The sequence below is a fragment of the Chrysemys picta genome, chromosome 19, assembly GCF_011386835.1.
Source record: "Chrysemys picta bellii isolate R12L10 chromosome 19, ASM1138683v2, whole genome shotgun sequence".
NCBI lineage: Eukaryota > Metazoa > Chordata > Testudines > Emydidae > Chrysemys > Chrysemys picta.
The window spans coordinates 6,270,457-6,288,383 of record NC_088809.1 but is presented as its reverse complement, the minus strand read 5'-3'; the positions used below and the strand labels follow the sequence as shown (position 1 = coordinate 6,288,383).

At 39.2% G+C, this 17,927-nt stretch overlaps 1 protein-coding gene across 19 annotated transcripts in view; it reads left to right on the top strand.

Moving 5' to 3' along the window:
• The window catches only part of BCAS3 (BCAS3 microtubule associated cell migration factor), a 488,284-nt gene that overhangs the window by 119,415 nt on the left and 350,942 nt on the right, over positions 1–17,927 (top strand). For all 19 annotated transcript variants that reach the window (XR_010593801.1, XR_010593802.1, XM_065573036.1 and 16 more), the window contains one exon: positions 2,894–2,987. Coding sequence is in view for 17 of the 19 variants with exons in the window: in XM_065573036.1 (XP_065429108.1) it covers positions 2,894–2,987 (94 nt within the window). In the remaining 2 variants the exon portion in view is untranslated. The remainder of the gene's footprint in view (positions 1–2,893; positions 2,988–17,927) is intronic.

The window sequence follows — 17,927 nt, the reverse complement described above, 5'->3', positions numbered from 1 at the left end:
AGAGTGGAAGCTGTGAAAAGATGATGTATTGGAGTTATTCAGTGCAGCTTATATAGGCTGAGAAAAGGAACACTGTTTCTTTGAAATGCTCTTAGGAAGATCTCCAGACCCTTTTCTTAGTGGTTCTGGAATCAGTACGGAATGCTGACAACGGAAAGCAAAACCATAATTGTCCGTATGTGACAGTGCCAAGTAGTTTGAACGTTTAAAATAAGTTGGGCGCAGGCCGCCTCATCTCTATGTGACTTCTTTAAACATTTTAACATGATTTCTCATTTGAAGCATAGAAATAAATGTTTTCAAATTATCCAATGACTGTTAAGAAAAGGAAGGTTTAAATGCCCTCAGAAGTATTTTGGAACACAACAGACAAATTATTAGAAACTTGGAAGAAATAATTTTACACTACCTTATTAAGAAAACTGGACCCTTGCTTATTTACTGTAGACGCCATTCACTTGATATGGGTTACATTGTTAATACATTTTCAAATGTTTTTCATTAATAATTTTCTGGGATTATTTTGCTTTGTTTTGAGTTTTCTATCTTTAACATGATCATCATTTTAACTGAATAATAAAGTACCTCTCCACCTATTCTTCTTGCATCTGATAATGAATCCATGCAGTGTTTTAATTCCATTTTCTGATGCTCAAGAACACATTTTCATGTAGTCAGATCTTGATAAACTTTGGCGGGACGGTTTCAGCCTCAGACATTTGTGCAGTTCTTATCTGAGGCAGCATTTGGCCCTTGAATCTATTATTTCGCAACATAATAATTAGGTTACAAGTTTTCTCTATCACAGTCCAGGCTAAAGGCAATCCTAACCAAAGATATGATTCCACATATGGTTCATGCCAACACATAAGCATATCTCCATTCAGGAGATCGAATGTGTAGCACCTGGTGTTCTCTCAATGTACTTCTTTTAAAGGCAGTTGACTAATGTTGATGGTAGATGGATATTTGACTTAGCAGGGTTTTAGTCCAAAACCTACTTTAACCTAAGTATTCCTGTGGTTTGTTTGTTTTGTTTTGTTAGTACTGCTATTTAAAATCCATCACAAGGAGAAAATATCAGGTTACTTAGAATCTTAGAAATGTAGGCCAGGAAGTGATATTGAGAGGTTGTCTGGTCCAGCCCCCTGCACTGAGGCAGGAACATTCCCGAGAGGTGTTGATCTAACCTGTTCTTAAAAACCTCCAGTGAAGGGAATTCCACCGTCTCCCTTGGAAGCCTATTCCAGTGCTTAACGATTGTCAATAACTAAATTTATAAGGGAGTTGTTTCAATATACACACTCAACCCTCCCCTTCTGTGTGCTAGGGTGTCTGGACCACATTAATTCCTTGTCATTCAAGGGAAGGATACAAACCACAATGCTTATAGATGGGGAGAACAGAACATTGAAAACCAAGGATCATGGGCCAAAGTAGATACTTTCTACTCTCTACTTTGATATTTTAAACTGGTTTCAGGTAAACAAGATTATAATAAAACAATGGGAACCAGGGGCGGCTCTATGTATTTTGCTGCCCCAAGCACGGCCGTCAGGCAGCCTTCGGCGGCATGCCTGCAGGAGGTCTGCTGGTAACGTGGATTTGGCAGCATGCCTGCGGGAGGTCCGACGGTCCCGCGCCTTCGGCGTACCTGCCACCGAATTGCCACCGAATCTGCGTTACCAGCGGACCTCCTGCAGGCATGCCGCCGAAAGCTGCCTGACTGCCGCCCTCCCGGCAACCGGCACGCTGCCCTCCACGGCTTGCCTCCCCAGGCACGTGCTTGGTGCGCTGGTGCCTGGAGCCGCCCCTGATGGGAACATACTGTAGTGAAGTGTCCTGCACTAACAGGAAGATGGATTAGATGACCTAACAGAAGTGTTCAATCTTTATTTTTTCCCTTTGTATAAGCAGTCTTTTTTCCTACTTGCAGACAGTTCTGCTATGTATATTTTAAATATTACAAAGGAACAGGTTTCCCTGTGTCATGATTAAGTGACACCTTCCACTTTGTAGGTTCCATTTGTGCTACCAGTTCTTTTTCTGTCATTTTTTTTTATCGTCTTGCTAGAAAAATTATTTGTCGTTTACACTTAAGGAATTATGTGTGCTTTTTGGCTGAAACTGTCCCTCATCAATCCCTCTTGGACTAGCTCAAACAAATTGGCTTTGTGCAGGACAACGTCCACCTACCAACCTGAAGAAAAGTGAGGTAATTCCACAGCTTCTCTGCACTGCGGCTTGAGTCCCCAGGATGGAACAGGAGATTCTATTCTGAAGTAGAAAGTTGCCGCCACTGGATCCTCCTAATCATAGAATTACTGGCAACAACTCTGCCTCATCCTGCAGCAATCTAGATATGGAGCCTAGCTTCCTAATACCCAGGGTACAGAGTCTCGCACAAACCTCCTCTGCAGCCACCAACACTTCATGCAGCGGAGCAGCAGTAGGTTTAGTTATATCTGGAAGTGATAAGTAAAAGGGACTCCCCGTGCTTCGTGTAGTATGTCCATGTTTTTCTAGTCTGCAATACGGGAGCTGTATGCTTTAAAAATCACTCCATGTCTTCTACAAAATAGTGCAGAAAATTGTGCAATTGTGTCTGGATGTTTCCAATAGTTTTACATGTATTAATATTTCTAATTCATGCTAGTATGTATCTTTTGTAAAATGAATATTCAAGTGTTAGTAATCCCGGCATGAATTTCCACTGCTTATGAAGAGACCTGTAGGATTTCTACTCTTCAGGTAGTCATTTACAGAATCTTCAAAATTCTGCAGAGAAGTGCAGAAATGAGTGGGTGTTGAATGACTGTGCAACTTTTACTGCGTAAAGATTGTACCATACAGCAACACCTAACCTTCCTTTGTCTCCATTAATATTATGCAGGTGATTGTTAGCGAGGATTCTGATAGCAACGGTATTGTGGCCCACTTCCCTGCACATGAAAAGCCTATTTGCTGCATGGCTTTTAACCCCAGTGGTAAGTTCCTTTGCCATCGTAAATGTTATATCATATTGTATGTGAAGCGTAAAAAATGTGGTTCGTGAGTGATACTCTGTACCTCAGGGGAACACCCTACACCCCCATGTTCATCCTTATAAAATGATTGTGTGGTATCCAATGCAAAGTTTGTCATGTTGGGTGTCTTCGGAAGGCTCAGGATGTACTGAGCATGGTCGTTATAGTAATTTCACAGTAATGGTTACAGTAATGTTATAGGTTATAAATTCATGTATATAGTTATGAGGCTGAAAATATATCCTCGTGGCTTAAAACAAGCCCAGACGAAGACTCTCCAGGAGCAGAGGGGCAATTCACACCTCATCAGGGTGTGGGTGGAACAAACCCAGCCCAGCCTCACAGGAACAAAGGGCGCTGACCTAGGCAGCAACAAAAGAATCTGTTTGTTAGACTCTTCACTGAGTTACCCCCCTCCCTTTGGTCAGTTTGGAACTGCGATGAGGTAATGCTCACCTGACTCTGAAGGGGGGGGAGGCAAAGCCAAAAGGGAAGAAAGGACATAATAAACGGGAGAGACATTTGCCATGCCCTTCCTCTCTCTTCCACCTACATCTACAGACACCACCACACCAAGCAACTGAAGCGCTGATCAAAGGGGAGAGCTTGGCTAAAAAGCAACCAGTCAGCCTGCGGTGAGAAGCATCTAAGTTTGTAAGGGCACTGAAAGTGTTAAAATCAGCTTAGAATGCTATTTGCTTTTATTTCATTTGACCAAATCCGACGTGTTATGTTTTGACTTATAATCACTTAAAATCTATCTTTATAGTTAATAAATCTGTTTGTTTATTCTACCTGAAACAGTGCATTTGGTTTGGTGTGTTAGATGCTCCCCTTGGGATAATAAGCATGGTACATATCAATTACTTTGTTAAATTGACAAAGTCATATAAGCTTGCAGCATCCAGCAGGTATAACTGGACACTGCAAGATGGAGGTTCTTAGGGTTGTGTCTGGGACCGGAGATATTGGCTAGTGTCATTCGGTTGCAAGTAGCTGGGAGCAGCTTACATGCCAGAGACTGTGCGTGAACAGTCCAGGAGTGAGGGTTCTCACAGCAGAGCAGGGAAAGACTGTCTCCCTGAGTCAAGGATTGGAGTGGCCTTAGCAGATCACTGGTCCAGATAACACCAGAGGGGAACGTCACAATGTGTATTATGTTTCTTTCAGGGAATTAAAAATTACAGCAGTCTTTTAGTAGTCCAGTGTAGTACATGCACATGATGACTTAGTAAACATTGGTATCTGAACTCATTTAGTTGAGTGTTGAATATCAGTTGACAGAGATGGCAGTTAATTTGTCTTTTCTGGCATTTTCAGCCTCAAACAGCTATAATGCATGAAGGAACAGTATGACTAATATAGATATAGCTGAAATACTAAGGGAAGTTAGGGTAATTAATTAGGTTTACTAATGCACTTTCCTTCCAGAAGTTAGGGACCATAACTTTCCTAAAATATTTCTTCATCCTAGATTTGAGACTAAAATGGATAATTTCAATTAAACAAATATCTTTAAGGTAACTCGTGGTGACAATAGATGTTTTGTTGATATGTAACTCAAGATTCTGCCCTTCCCTTTCTTTGGAGTGCTGTGAGCTGTGATCTGAAAATATTTTAAAAACCTCAAAGAAAGCACCTTTTCCCCTCCTTCCTCTTTGCAGATGAAGAATGGTTGTGGGCAGGTGAGATGCATCCTGTTAGTGAATCTTGTCCAGTTGACAAGTAATATGTTTGTTAGTCTTCTTAAGACAGAGAAATAACTTTTTGATTGACTACACAGTGGTCAGTAAAAGGGCTAGGGAATCAACATCTTCCGCTTGCCTAAATTAATGAGTTCTAAAACGTTGTAAATGCCCTGAAGATCTTGGGGATGAAGTCACATTTCAAAGAACTAAAACTGAATGTATGTCATGTATATCTTCACTTGTGGTGACCAGTCAGACTGATTTTGACATCCCATCTGTTATGTCAAAAATCCTTAATAGTAGTGCGCGGTTCAAAGCATCCTTACTATTAGTGCTTTTGACATAAAAAGCTGTATTCTTATCTCGTAGTTCAGGGATTTTATCATGTAACTCTCTGTGCATTAAGGTGAGAATGTACTCTGTAAATTCTAGAATGGTGCTATTTCTGTACTGTTCTCAGTCTTCGTGTGTTTGGTACAAAAAATAATACCTAGAATATAGGTGGTGCTGACAAATTGAAATAAATTGTTCTTTGGAATGCAATAAACATTAATTAAATACCCTTTAAAAAGGGAAATGGTGTAAATTAGAGAAAAGGAAAATATTTATGCAACAGCAGATTTTGTATTACCTTTATGGTTGGAGATACGAATTTATATAATCAGCTTTTTTCCCTCTTTGATCATGCACTGAAATTATAATCTTTTGTCTATGATACAACAGCCTGTTTCCATAGTTGAACAAGACACTTTGTGGGGAAAACATAATTTTCTAAACACAATTCTTTTCTGTCCACACTGGAAGAAAGTCATGAGGCCATGGTGTGGTTTAATTAGGTTGCAACTTTATTCACTTATAATATCTGGGAGTACCCAGCAACAGATCATACAGAAGCGGGAAGAAGAGGTCGGCTTCCTGTTGATCCGGATGTAGAAGCCCCAAACCCCCTGCTCAGTAACTTTAAAGGGGGCTACGAAAAGGAGGAGGTGTTGGCTCCTCGCTGATGAGACTTAGGAGCCCCCCTTACTCAGCTCCCATAAGGGATGTTTTCCTTCAAATTCTTTTCCAATCCATATTATCTGATAACCTTATCCCTTCCAGACAGAGTATCTGCATTGGACATCCACCACAAAGAGAAGCCAACAAAATCCTTGGCTACCTTCCTCCCACCCTTGCTGGGTTCCAAGATAGCCACAGATGCCTTCCTCTTTTTTTTTTTTTTTTTTTTAAACCCAGGGTGAACCATATCTGCATCTGGTTTCTGTTTCCAGGCTGCCAAAGAGTGCACAAGCCTGACAAAGACCCACTCACATTAAGGTTGCGGTGGGCACATTGTTGACTGTTTGCTGTGTGTCATGAAACTCTTGTGGAAATAGATGACCCACAGCAAGGTATTAAATCATGCTGCACGGCCTGCGGTTTTTCCAATGAAGTTCAGAAAAGATTGAACATTATTACTTCAGCTCCATGCACAGTGAAATTAGCACTTAAAACCAGTAAGCTGGATTCTCTATTTAATATCCAGATAGGATTATATTTGATGTCAGCACTGTAAGTTACATCATTTTTAACCCATTACATAAGTGGCATGTTGCCATTCAGACTGGTATTTTTACAAAGCATAATGAAAACAAGAAGTGGCTTTTGCTCCCAGGTTCTTCTACTGGCAATTATATAACTATATAATCCATTAATTACTCATGATATTATACTCTGAGACATCATACAAATATCTAATGGCTAAGTTTCACTAACCGGTGGAATTGATAGACACTGAGCCTTTTTACATTTAGATTTGTGGCTAATCAAATAGCAATTTATATTCATTGTGTCTTTGTACCAACACACTCCTGAAAATGTACTTTGCAGGTATTCAGTTTTCAAAAGTAATTTAAGCACTGTGAATCACAGGTACAGAATTACTGTACAGCTCTTAGGAGTACCTGATAAATAAACGTAATAATGCGCCAAAAGTCAAAACATACAGGAAGATTGATAAGTTACATTAACACAGTTTCTGTGCAACAAAAGCTGATCGAGTTAAGCAGCATAGCCCCCTTAAGCAATCATTAAAGGAACCGGATTGTCAATAGAATGTATGTGTGATATGACCAAGATATCCACTAGAAATATTTCTAATGCGCTCCTTTGTCCTGAACATGGGACTAGTTTGTGATGATTTAATCAAAGGTGATAGAGCAACACTACAACACTTAGAAATGTCACACTATAAAAATAGCTGCTAGATGGGGATAGCGTAAGTTTTGCTTCACTATATAACAAAGATTACGAATGAGAGGGGTAGCCGTGTTAGTCTGAATCTGTAAAAAGCAACAGAGGGTCCTGTGGCACCTTTAAGACTAACAGCAGTATTGGAGCATAAGCTTTCGTGGGTGAATGCCCACTTCATCAGATGCTCCAATACTTCTGTTAGTCTTAAAGGTGCCACAGGACCCTCTGTTGCTTTTTAAAGATTACAAAAAGGTCCTACAAAGAGGAGGAGAAGAGGGAAGTATTGATGGCAGTGGTTTAATGCTAGCGTGATATTTGGCGTAACAACTTTTTGTTCTTTAATTAAAAATAAAACCGTACTGCACCTTTAGCTCCCTAGCCGTGTTAAATCTCATTCTGGGCCCAATCCAAAGTCTATTGAAAACAATGGACGGACTCCCTAGATTGCACTGGGCTTTGGATCAGGCCCCATAAGCTTGTCTGTTGCTGACGGTATTTTTTTTAAGACTGAGGCAAATCTATTCTGCCTCTTTCTTTCTTTCTTTCTTTCTTTCTTTCTTTCTTTCTTTCTTTCTTTCTTTCTTTCTTTCTTTCTTTCTTTCTTTCTTTCTTTCTTTCTTTCTTTCTTTCTTTCTTTCTTTAAGACAGGCTGAAAAAATAAATCTTTTCCCATTTGTACAAATTGCCATGCTTTCTTCATGCAGGTAACTCAAAAACAGCTGACCTTTGACACGGAAAACTTGGCATTTAATTAGTGTTTATTTTGGACTAGGTCCATGACCAAGTTTGAAAAAAGTAATTGCTTGGATAATAAAATAATAAGCAATTGAATCAGCACTTCTCAGTATGCTGAGTGGGCTGCTTAGATTTTTAACAGAATCTGAAATATCCCAGTACACATCTCCCTGAGGTATCCTGGCAGTAACAGGTTGCTGCTGGAGCAGTTGGTATTGTGAATGTCTTATTCTAAAACAGGCAGCTAATCCTGCTTTAAAACTGCCTTAATAACAGGGACTGATAAAAAGCGTGGGAGCACAAATGGCAAATTCTGACAATGTAGGGTGTCTTCACCATTTTTTGCCTAATTCAGAAAATGCTATTCTTTTATTTAACAAAAAATTAAATTGCATATAGTTCTTTGTGTGTGGTTTTTGAAGATAAATAGATTAATTTTGAAGTATGGAAGCAGTTCAGTAAAAGTAAAAAGAATGGATATCTCCTACCTGTGTAATTGTGATTTCATTGTTGGGAATAATCAATAAAGGGCATCAAGACAGATATACACCAAATACTGAATTAAATTGAACTGATCATTATAGTTATTGTCCCCTGAAAGAACATTGCGTTGTAATGCAAACAAAGAAAATTTAAGCCCATCTTACATGTTTTCTTTGCCATTTGTGATGTCAACTTTAGTTTCACCATTGGTGCCAGCATTTGTTTGTGACAGCCAACAGACAGATTTCTTATACAGTACTCTTGTATTGTTTTTGGATGTGAGTCTAGTTAAACTTACCCCAGGTTTCATATGCAGGTGCCTACCCATTATGCTGTTGGCTTATTTGCTAATTGAAAATTAACAACTCTTTGTAGGTAGAATTTGTATGAATATTTTGCATATCCATTTTATATAGAAAACTGATATTACTTTAATAAATGTTACTAGATTTTACTATCAAAATCACCAATTTTATTTATATAGTGCCAAACATGTTGGTGGGTGCTTTTGAGACAGAAATAAAGATAAGCTCCCTGCTTTGAAGAGCTCACATTCTGCTTTTAGACATCTGGTTTAGAATAAATTCAATAAATGTTGTAAGTAGTAATTCTACATTGCCAAGCACCATAACCTACTAGGTGCAGTCTGGAAGTATAAAATACACAGATCTGAGTTCAGGGCATAGATTAGGCTGGTACCTAGCAGTATGGCGTATGGGCACTTCTTTCATGCTGCTGCCTTCTTCTCCACAGAATCAAAGCCTTGTTTTGGGTGGGGTGGAGGGGATTTTTTGCAGTCAATAAAATTTCTAGCTGTTCTAGTTGCTGAGATACTCCGTTCACAAAGCTAATGAAGCAGTGATGTCTGCTTGGGCTTGCAGAATGATAAGGTCTGATGTGCCCACTAATGTCACTGGGTGCTAATTTACTTGGAAGAGCTACACAATCCACTGTGAGTGACAGCTCATTTTGGTACCATGATTCAGTGGGCTGGGGAGAGTACTGCCACTTCCCCTGCCCTCACCCAATCAAGGAGACACGCTCAAGAAGCTTCAGAGTCCAGCAGGGCATCTAAGCCTCCTTGAACGACAGCTAAATTCAAGAAGTTCAGCGTGACTGACAAAGCTCACCAAGGGCAAGCCAAGACCAATGAGCCCTACGGACGTATTCAGACACCAGTAAGGGAGATGTGTGTTGAGACCAGAGAGCTCACGTATGATCATATTTTGAGAATCTGCACAAGCGCATCTCTTACGGAAAGAGCTTGGAAGAGTATACTTTTTACCCCCCAGTTCAAGTCTCTGTCTGAATTAAAGACCTCCAGCTGCAACTTAATTATTGGAACATTTCAACCTGTGAATAAATTGTGTGGTGATGTCAGGTAACAGTCCCCTTTATATGTCTAATACTTGCGCTCCTTAAGAGAGCCTCTCCCTTATGAGGTTGTAGACGCTGTACAGTCAATATCGCTTATGTGTACATGGTCCCATCAGTGTAATCTAGGATGCCTTTATCATCTACCTGTGACTTCTTTTTTGAAGACTGTGACAAATTGGTGATCTGTCTGTGGTCTCCCATTCTGTGCATAAACAATGGCCCTAGGCCATCAGGTTAGGATCAGAGTCAGCATTAACTAGACTTTCATATCACGCACAAGTCTCCATCAGTGATTGTACCAATGATTTGGGCCTTTCTTTGCTTAGACTATAAAGAGATGAATACTTATGTGGAAATTTTGGTTGCGCACAGCCAGCGATTTACTTCTCTATTGTGTTGTGTAAACGCAGTATTGCAGTGTTGGCAGCATTTGGGAACTTTCATATGTAGTTAGGATACAAATTCTCACAAGTCTTTTTTTACTGCAGGATTTTTCTTCTGTGAATTTCATGCAATGTGATATTGTGCAATAAGTTTTTGTTAGCAGGGATTAAGCTTTAAACTATCTTTTATAATGAAATATTTAAACAGGTACAAACAGTTTACAAAATGTCATGGTTATTACAGTACCATGGGAAAAAATGTTTGCTACATAATGTAAATTGACAAGAGCTCATTAAGTAAACTCTGTATCAAGGCGCCCTGGACTAAATTTTGGGAGGTCACAAACGGAAGGAATACACCATAGGCGGTTATTTAATTTAAGATGTTTACAAAAAAGCCTCCAAGATTTTAGTGTGCTGATGATAGTCTGCCAGGAATTGTAATTGTGTGTAATGTTTAAAACGGAGAGGGGGGAAAAAAGGATTACATGTTGCCAAATAGAATCGATTGTTCCATGATAATCTGGACTAGACTAAACTAGAGATTGTCTAAACTGGAGACTGTAGGAGCCAGGCAAATGTCCCTCTTATTCATGAAGTTGCATTATTAGATACATTGTTACAATTTACATAGGAAAAAAGTCACCCAATTTAATGTCAGCAATAGCCTAGTAAAGCTAATTCTGTTTGTTCCATCTTGCCATACAGACATATTATTTGCCATGGTCAGAGACAGGATACTGGGATAGGTGGACCGCTAGTCTGATCTGTTATGGCAATTCCTATATCTGACTGAAAACTTTTTACTCCCCTTCTGATGCCCCCCTCACCCAGCAATATGACTTCAGGTCTAAAGCATTCACTCTGCCACAACTGTTTTCATGTGATTAGACTACTGGCCCAGACCTAAGACTTCAGTATGTGTAAAAGAGAAGTGGTTTTCAAGTTTAACGAGCATACAGTAAAAACCAGTGTTGAAATTTGGAGGGCAGTGATCTCTGTGTCAGTACTCAGTGTCAAGAAGTTGGTATATAGCTTATAGGTTGGCACTCCTCATCCTTTCATCCACCAAATCTGGGAAGTGCTCTGACCTGTAAATGGGAAATACGATTGTTATGGGTTTTCTAAATCTGTAAAACTTGCATTGTTTTATCTTACTCAAAATAATAATATTGTCATTTGCACCAAGGAAATTTCTTAAAATAGGTTCTAAATGCAAGTTTTATGGCTTTTTCCTAACTTTATCACCATCTGATTTTTAAACTGCTTCAAACCTTCAATGCTTGGCTAAGTTCCCCCACACTCCCCGGCCGCATCTCTGTGCAACATTTCTGAATGGATTTCTTTCAAGATCGTTTAGGGTCCTAATGCTGTAACTACTTACCCTTTAGTAACATGCGCATTCTGGCAAGCTATTTTCATAGGTTATATAATAGACCCATTAAGAACAATAATACTTGTTAAAATGTATTGCAATAAGTTTGGGGAAGTCTGTAAAATAATATAAGCAGGCCACTTTCCTCCTTACGTATACCTAATTCTGTGTATCTTATGAAGCATTCTTTGTAAAACAGCAGAGTATATGTATCAAGATGTGTTTTACACATGAATGTTTGGAAAAAAATGTGTGCACCTTTTCATGAGAGTAAGACTGAAAGATCATAGAAAAATTATGCAAATGACATCCATTGCTAGTACATAGTAAAATGAGAAACAGCCAGCAAATAGTTCAACATTGTGTTGCAGACCAGAAAGAGAATAATCTCCAGGGAAAAGTTAAAAATATAGTAAAATTCACATGACGGACTAACACTGCAAAATGAACTGGAGAGAAAATACTGCTTGGTTGACTAGCTGGCATGCAATCTGTGCTGTATGGTTTCTATTCATAGAAGTGAAATTAAAGGATGCAGTTAAACACAGTTGTGAAACGTCCAGTCCAACAGCTGCATTTAGTTTGTTTTTCAATTTCTCATTGCCTTTCTTGTTTATTAGCTGTGACTCTGAGGTCGGAATTAAAACAAATATTTTAATGGCAGTATTTATGATGTTGGCAAGGAGCATGATGGCTTAGTACTGTGATCTGGACAAGACTCGATATGGGTGGTGTGAGGTAGTCCCTTCAGGCTTTAAACAGAGTCACGATTGGTGAGACTTTTCAAAGTATAATGCCTGTAAATCACGCAACTGATAAGCATCATGGAATCTGTACTTTTCAGTTCCATTAATGAACTGGGCATGCTTAAAGGAATTTTGAGGGGGCCACAAAGGGAAGATTCTTTATGGATTTTAGCATGTTAAACCTACAAAATTCCTCAGTTCATTTTGACAGCTCTTAAGTATAAAGGCCTTTTATGAACTATGATAATTAAAACCAACTTGGATGTAAATTATGCATGTTTATTTAGAATTCAGAAATTGTTATACGTGCTTTTAAGAGTAATATTAAAGTACATGGGCTTTGAGCATTAGACCATCTTATTATTTTAGTACATCGTCTTCAATTTACCACAATTAAAAGCAAATTTTAGAATTTTTGCTTGTGATAAAGCTGTGTATTAGTTGCCAAATACATTGTAATCCACTGCTCGGCAAGTTTTATAAAGCTGTATGTAGTTCAGTTCCTGAGACAAACATAAGAGAAATGTTTTGAAATCCCAATCCCGGCAGATCTAAATTATAAATAAAATAGATTTCTAAATTATGTCAGCCAAAGTTTGTGCGAAATTAGCTAATTTTCCTCTCTATTGTAGATGGATGGATATGTTTATAGGAATAATCCTATTAATTACATTTTATAAACAGTGCTGCTGAAAGGGTCATATTAATTTTTAATTCAAAAGGGGAACCCATATATGTTAATGAATCTTTTAGTAGTATTTTTGGAGTGGATGAAAACAAGAATCGTATTTGGAGCTTGAAAATCATATCGATTAAGTGTTTATATAAATAATAATAATATAAGCTGAAGGCTGTTCTTTCATTTGTTGCCCAGTATTTATACTGTAAATGAAACTGGGCTGTTAAATGTGACAGGAAGCAGTTGTATCATCCTTTGTACCTTGAACAGCTGGTCATCTTCTTGCTAAGGTAAATGGTATTAATAGGCCTGGATATAACCAATAAACTTGTCCTCCCGTTCTGTGTATTTAGTTTTTGAATGTGAAACTACAGTGAACATAGCAATATCTGTTTTTTGTAGAAAGCACTCCTGACATGAAACGGAGTTCATTAGAAAATTGTCATTTGGAAAGGGGAAACACATTTCTCAGTAGGAAAATGTTTGTATTCTCTGTTGCACACAGCAGCTGGTGAAAACAGATTATGGCTTCTGTTAATCTTTATTGGTGCATTTTAGAATCTTAAATTAGGATTTTTAAGAATTTTGAAGCACATAAATGGATGTTTCGCTTTGTTTCAGAGTTTGCTACAAGTGCTATGGTAGAATGCCCACACCAAAAGCTGTCTTTTAGCATTTTGGATTGCAACTCTCTTTAGGGAAGCTAAACTGGACTCCTTGGGCTAATGACAGTTGAGCAATGTTAATCTCTGATCCTTCACATATCATTTGTAAATGAAGATTTTGATAAAGCCAAGCCTTCTTTAACTAGAAATAAAATATTTGATGGTAATATAATTTTGCCAGCCTCCGTTTTAGTTGGCTGCCTTGACAAAATAAATATTAGACTTGGAGATTCGTTCACTGAGACTCTTACAAGACTTTTTTCCTAATGTTAAAGTTTTTAGGTAAAAAAATGTATGATCAGGGCCAATGGCGTTGTCTTTTTGTATCTGGGGGAAAATATTTTAAAGTCAATTTAGATATTTCATTTTCTGAAACCAAAATTTACTTTAGGCCATAATTATTGATCATCCGAAGCATTCATCCTGCTTTTTAGCAAGTGTTCCCAGGATGTGTGCACAATAGCCAGATATAGTCTGTAGACTACGTTTTAGTTGCATAATGGCATCTAACTTGTGAACAGCATTTTTAAAATAATTTACGTTCATTTTGTTGTCCCTACTCTGATTTCATTCCATGAAATTCAAAGAATGAATGTTGTATGTTCATTTATGCAACACCTAGGTGTCCAAGGGTTTTTTCTCCTCTACCCTTACAGTAGATGCAGTAGGCTGCTAGCTTCCCCTGGACTGGCAAAAGATGGTGTATTATACACCACTTGCTCTCCCTTGAGGTTCCCGTAAGAGAAGCACAGTTTTAGTTTGTGGTGGAGATTCTTTAGGCGCCCCACTGGTGGAGGCTGTTAGAGGAGTGCACAGAATCACCCGAGACAATGGATACACGCTGGCCAAAGTGGTACTGCCCATTTTTCAGGCTATGCTGGCTCCTCCTTGCAGTTTCTGGCTGTTATGGGCCCTGGCTGATTCTGGCAGAAGGGAAGGCTGAATCTGACCAGGTAAAAGAGGTGGAAAAGTCATTTGAAGGCTGCTGGTGGAATTAATTTGTAAGTGTGTCAGTGGTGTAAATTCTCTTAGTCGGGTTGGGGTGGAGTTGAGGGTGGTGCAGGCAGGAAAAGGGTGCAGTTTATAAAAATAGTGATACAGTTGCTCTTTCTGGCAATTAGACTCACGAAGCGGGATTGTAACTGGGACTTAGGGTGAATAACTTCAGTGTCTAAAGTAAACTCCCCTACCCCCAATTGAACTCAGGAGTAGCACTTTTCCAGGCAGTAGACAGTGTTGGTGCCAGGTTACTGGGACGCTTGTCTCTCAACAACCATCACAGAAACCTGAGATTTTTTTTTCCTCCTTAAAGCAAGCTGGCAACATTCCTAATGACTCTACAGTAGGGGATGCCAGCTGTCCATTGTGGCTACCAACAACGCAGGTGTACATCTTTTGACTCGTGTATTCTTTTTTGCCACTAAGAGTGGCTAATCTTCCACCACTGCAGAAGCATTGCTGGCTCACACGGCTGGACAAGGCCTGGCTCCTTTCTATGTGGGCAAATTATATTAATCAGGCATTTTAGCCACCCAAAACGCTCTAATGCTTTCCCTAATTTGTTTATACTAACACCTCAGAATAACACAAATTTGCCCCTTCTAATTTATACACAGAGGAACACTTTGTGAGCTAAACATTTTCTTAATTATTATAACACTCTTCATGCACAGATCTCAAGTCCATTTCAAAGGAAGGTATGTATCATTATCCCCACTTTACTGAGGCCTGTAGAAGTTAGCCTACTTTTTAAGAAGTGTCCACTAATTTTGGGTGCCTCGGTTTTTAGGTGCCCAACTTGATTTTAGGAGGTGCTGAGACAGCTACAGCTCTAGTTGTCTTTAGTGGGAACAGCTGGTGCTCATCATCTCTGCGATATGTGCGATCGCTGCCTTTGGAGGTTTTTAAGAAGAAGTTAGACAAACACCTGTCAGGGATGGGCTTAGGTATACTTCGTCTTGCCTCAGCATGAGGGACTGGACTAGATGAACTCTTGAGGTCTCTTCCCTTCCATCCCTATATTTCTATGATTCTATGAAAATCATGCCCTGCAGTAGGAATCTCAACGTGGGCATTCAAAATTAATGGATAGTTTTGGAAGCTTAGGCCTCGGTGACTTCCCCAATTTCACACAGAGACACAATGGCAAAGCTGGGAATAGAACCTGCTCCCAGTCCTGTCTCCTCTTCACTAGCCGTGGTAGTTTGCACACCAGGAACAGAATTGGCCACAATCCCTTTTGTGATGTCTGTTCTCCTGTGGTGCACAGATGGAGCATTTCCTACACTCCAGAGAGGACAGGGATTGCAGTTCTACCTGGCTGCTGCCCAAGAGAGACTAATGGGGAGCTCCTTATTCCCTCCCCTCTTTCTTTCTTTTGAACATCCAAGCAGCATCTGGGCGACATTCTGGCCCTGAATCAGTTTTTTTTTTAAGCCATAGAAGCATCGTACATTGCTGTGTTGCAATATTATTGCAACATCACACAGGGCATCCTAGTTTAAGATTTTTGCTATTGCCCTCAGTTCCTGACCTGGCAAGCTTGGGAATACCATGGATGTGTAACTGGAATCTACTGGAGAACAGTGAGGCTTTCATTTGTTTCCTGCAGCTGAAAACATGCAAGGCAATGTGTGTGTGTGCGCTGATTCCTAGGCATGAGCAGCTTTCAAACAGTCCTATCCATAAGCAGCATTAGAGATAGGAATAGGTTAAAAATGAAAGGTGTCCCCTTTGCTAACATTTGCACTACAAAAAATCCAACAGGTGACTGTGGGTAGCCAAGGAAGATGAGGAAATTATCTTATATCTGGATTCTTTTTACAGGAGACACTTAAACGCAGGTTTATTAAAGAAGTAATTGGGGCCTATAGTCTCTGAAAACCATATTGTTGCAAACACTTCATGATCTCCTCCTCAAGGGCAGGTTGGGGGATGCTTTTCCCTAGAAGTCTTTCCTTCCAGCCTTTGTACATCTACTGTAGGGATACATGCTGGCTACAGGATTCTATAATGGCTACTTACCTATTTTGGTGGCTGCAACAGAAGCAACATTTAACAATGAATTTTCAACATAAAGGCTTAACCAAGAGTTGGAAATGTGAACAATGAATTTTCAACACAAAGGCTTAACCAAGAGTTGGAAATGTGATCATGAAGCTAAATATTATTGTTGCAGTATTGTTTCAACTTGCCACTAGCACTGAATTGTGAATTATATATATTTTTGCATTCATCTGTATTTATAATTATTGTGTATAAAAGTGTAAATTTTCACAGCAACTTTGCAAGGTTAGAATGGGACACATTCCTACCCTAAAACCACTGAGCTATCCCTCACCTACCCTAGTTAGCTTATAGTGTAAGACAGGACACAAGACAGCAGTTAAGGTAAGAGATGCAGAAAGATTGTTAGTGAGGAGAAAATGTTAGCAGGGCTTCCTGGAAAAAATCGGTTTGAAGGAGGAGAAAGGGGGGTACTTGGTGAGCAGGAAGTGGGAGCGTGTTCCATGTGTAGGAGCTACATGAATGAATAAAATCATGAAGCCAACAACGCAAAGAGGAGAAAAGGGGAGCAGGAAAAAAAGGTCATTTGAATATCATTGGGAGCAACAGGAGGAGTAGATGGAAATGAAAACAAAGGTATACTGAGGGGTGAGATTAATTTTGATTTGATAAAAGAGCAGAAGTCTGTAGTGGGTTCGGAAGAGCGACTGATTGGAAGAGAGAGAGGGCTGAAGGAACTTTGAACTTGCAGGGGAGTGAAATGCCAATTTTACAGATAGATAAACTGAGACAGAGAGATTGTGACTTGCTCAAGGTCACACAATGAGTCAGTGGCAGAGAAGAATAGAATCCAGGATTCCCGATTCCTAGTCCACTGCTTCAACCAACAGATGACACTCCAAAGTTATTTCATTCTTACACTTTAAAAAAGATGGTATTAATTATTCAAACATAGGCATTAAGAAAAACTTTTTCAGATCGGAAATTAAAATCATAAACTTCAACGCACTTTTTTAAAAAAAGCTGATGTTTTATAAATATCTGTTTTCTCTCTTTAATTTAGTAAATAATTGATCTGCTTTCCAAGGGTGTTACTTCTGCCAGCTGAGCAGCTGAGAGCTGTGAAGTGCAACACATCTAAATTTTAAATAATTACCCCTCCTTGGCTAGGAAAGAGCTTTTCCATCCATTAATAACAGGAAAATTAATGTTAGGCCTGCAGTAAAACAGATTAAACTGTGTACCCCTTTGAATGCCTGACTGCACCGCTAACGGACCTGAAATTCCTCTGGTTACTTAAATGCTGTATATTGAAATGTGATGGTGGTCTTGGGTTAATAGTTAGAGAAGTTTAAATTGGAATTTCTCGGCAGAAGTTTTCCCCCATTGATCAGAGCAAGTGGGCAGAAAAGTACCTTGTTTGATTGTTGGGAAGCATTGATAATGCCTCACAGATTAACTGAGGTTTTTTTTTTTTTCCTTTGTCCGCCGAGTGTGTAAAATCTGAGTTTTATTAAACAAATTGATCAGCT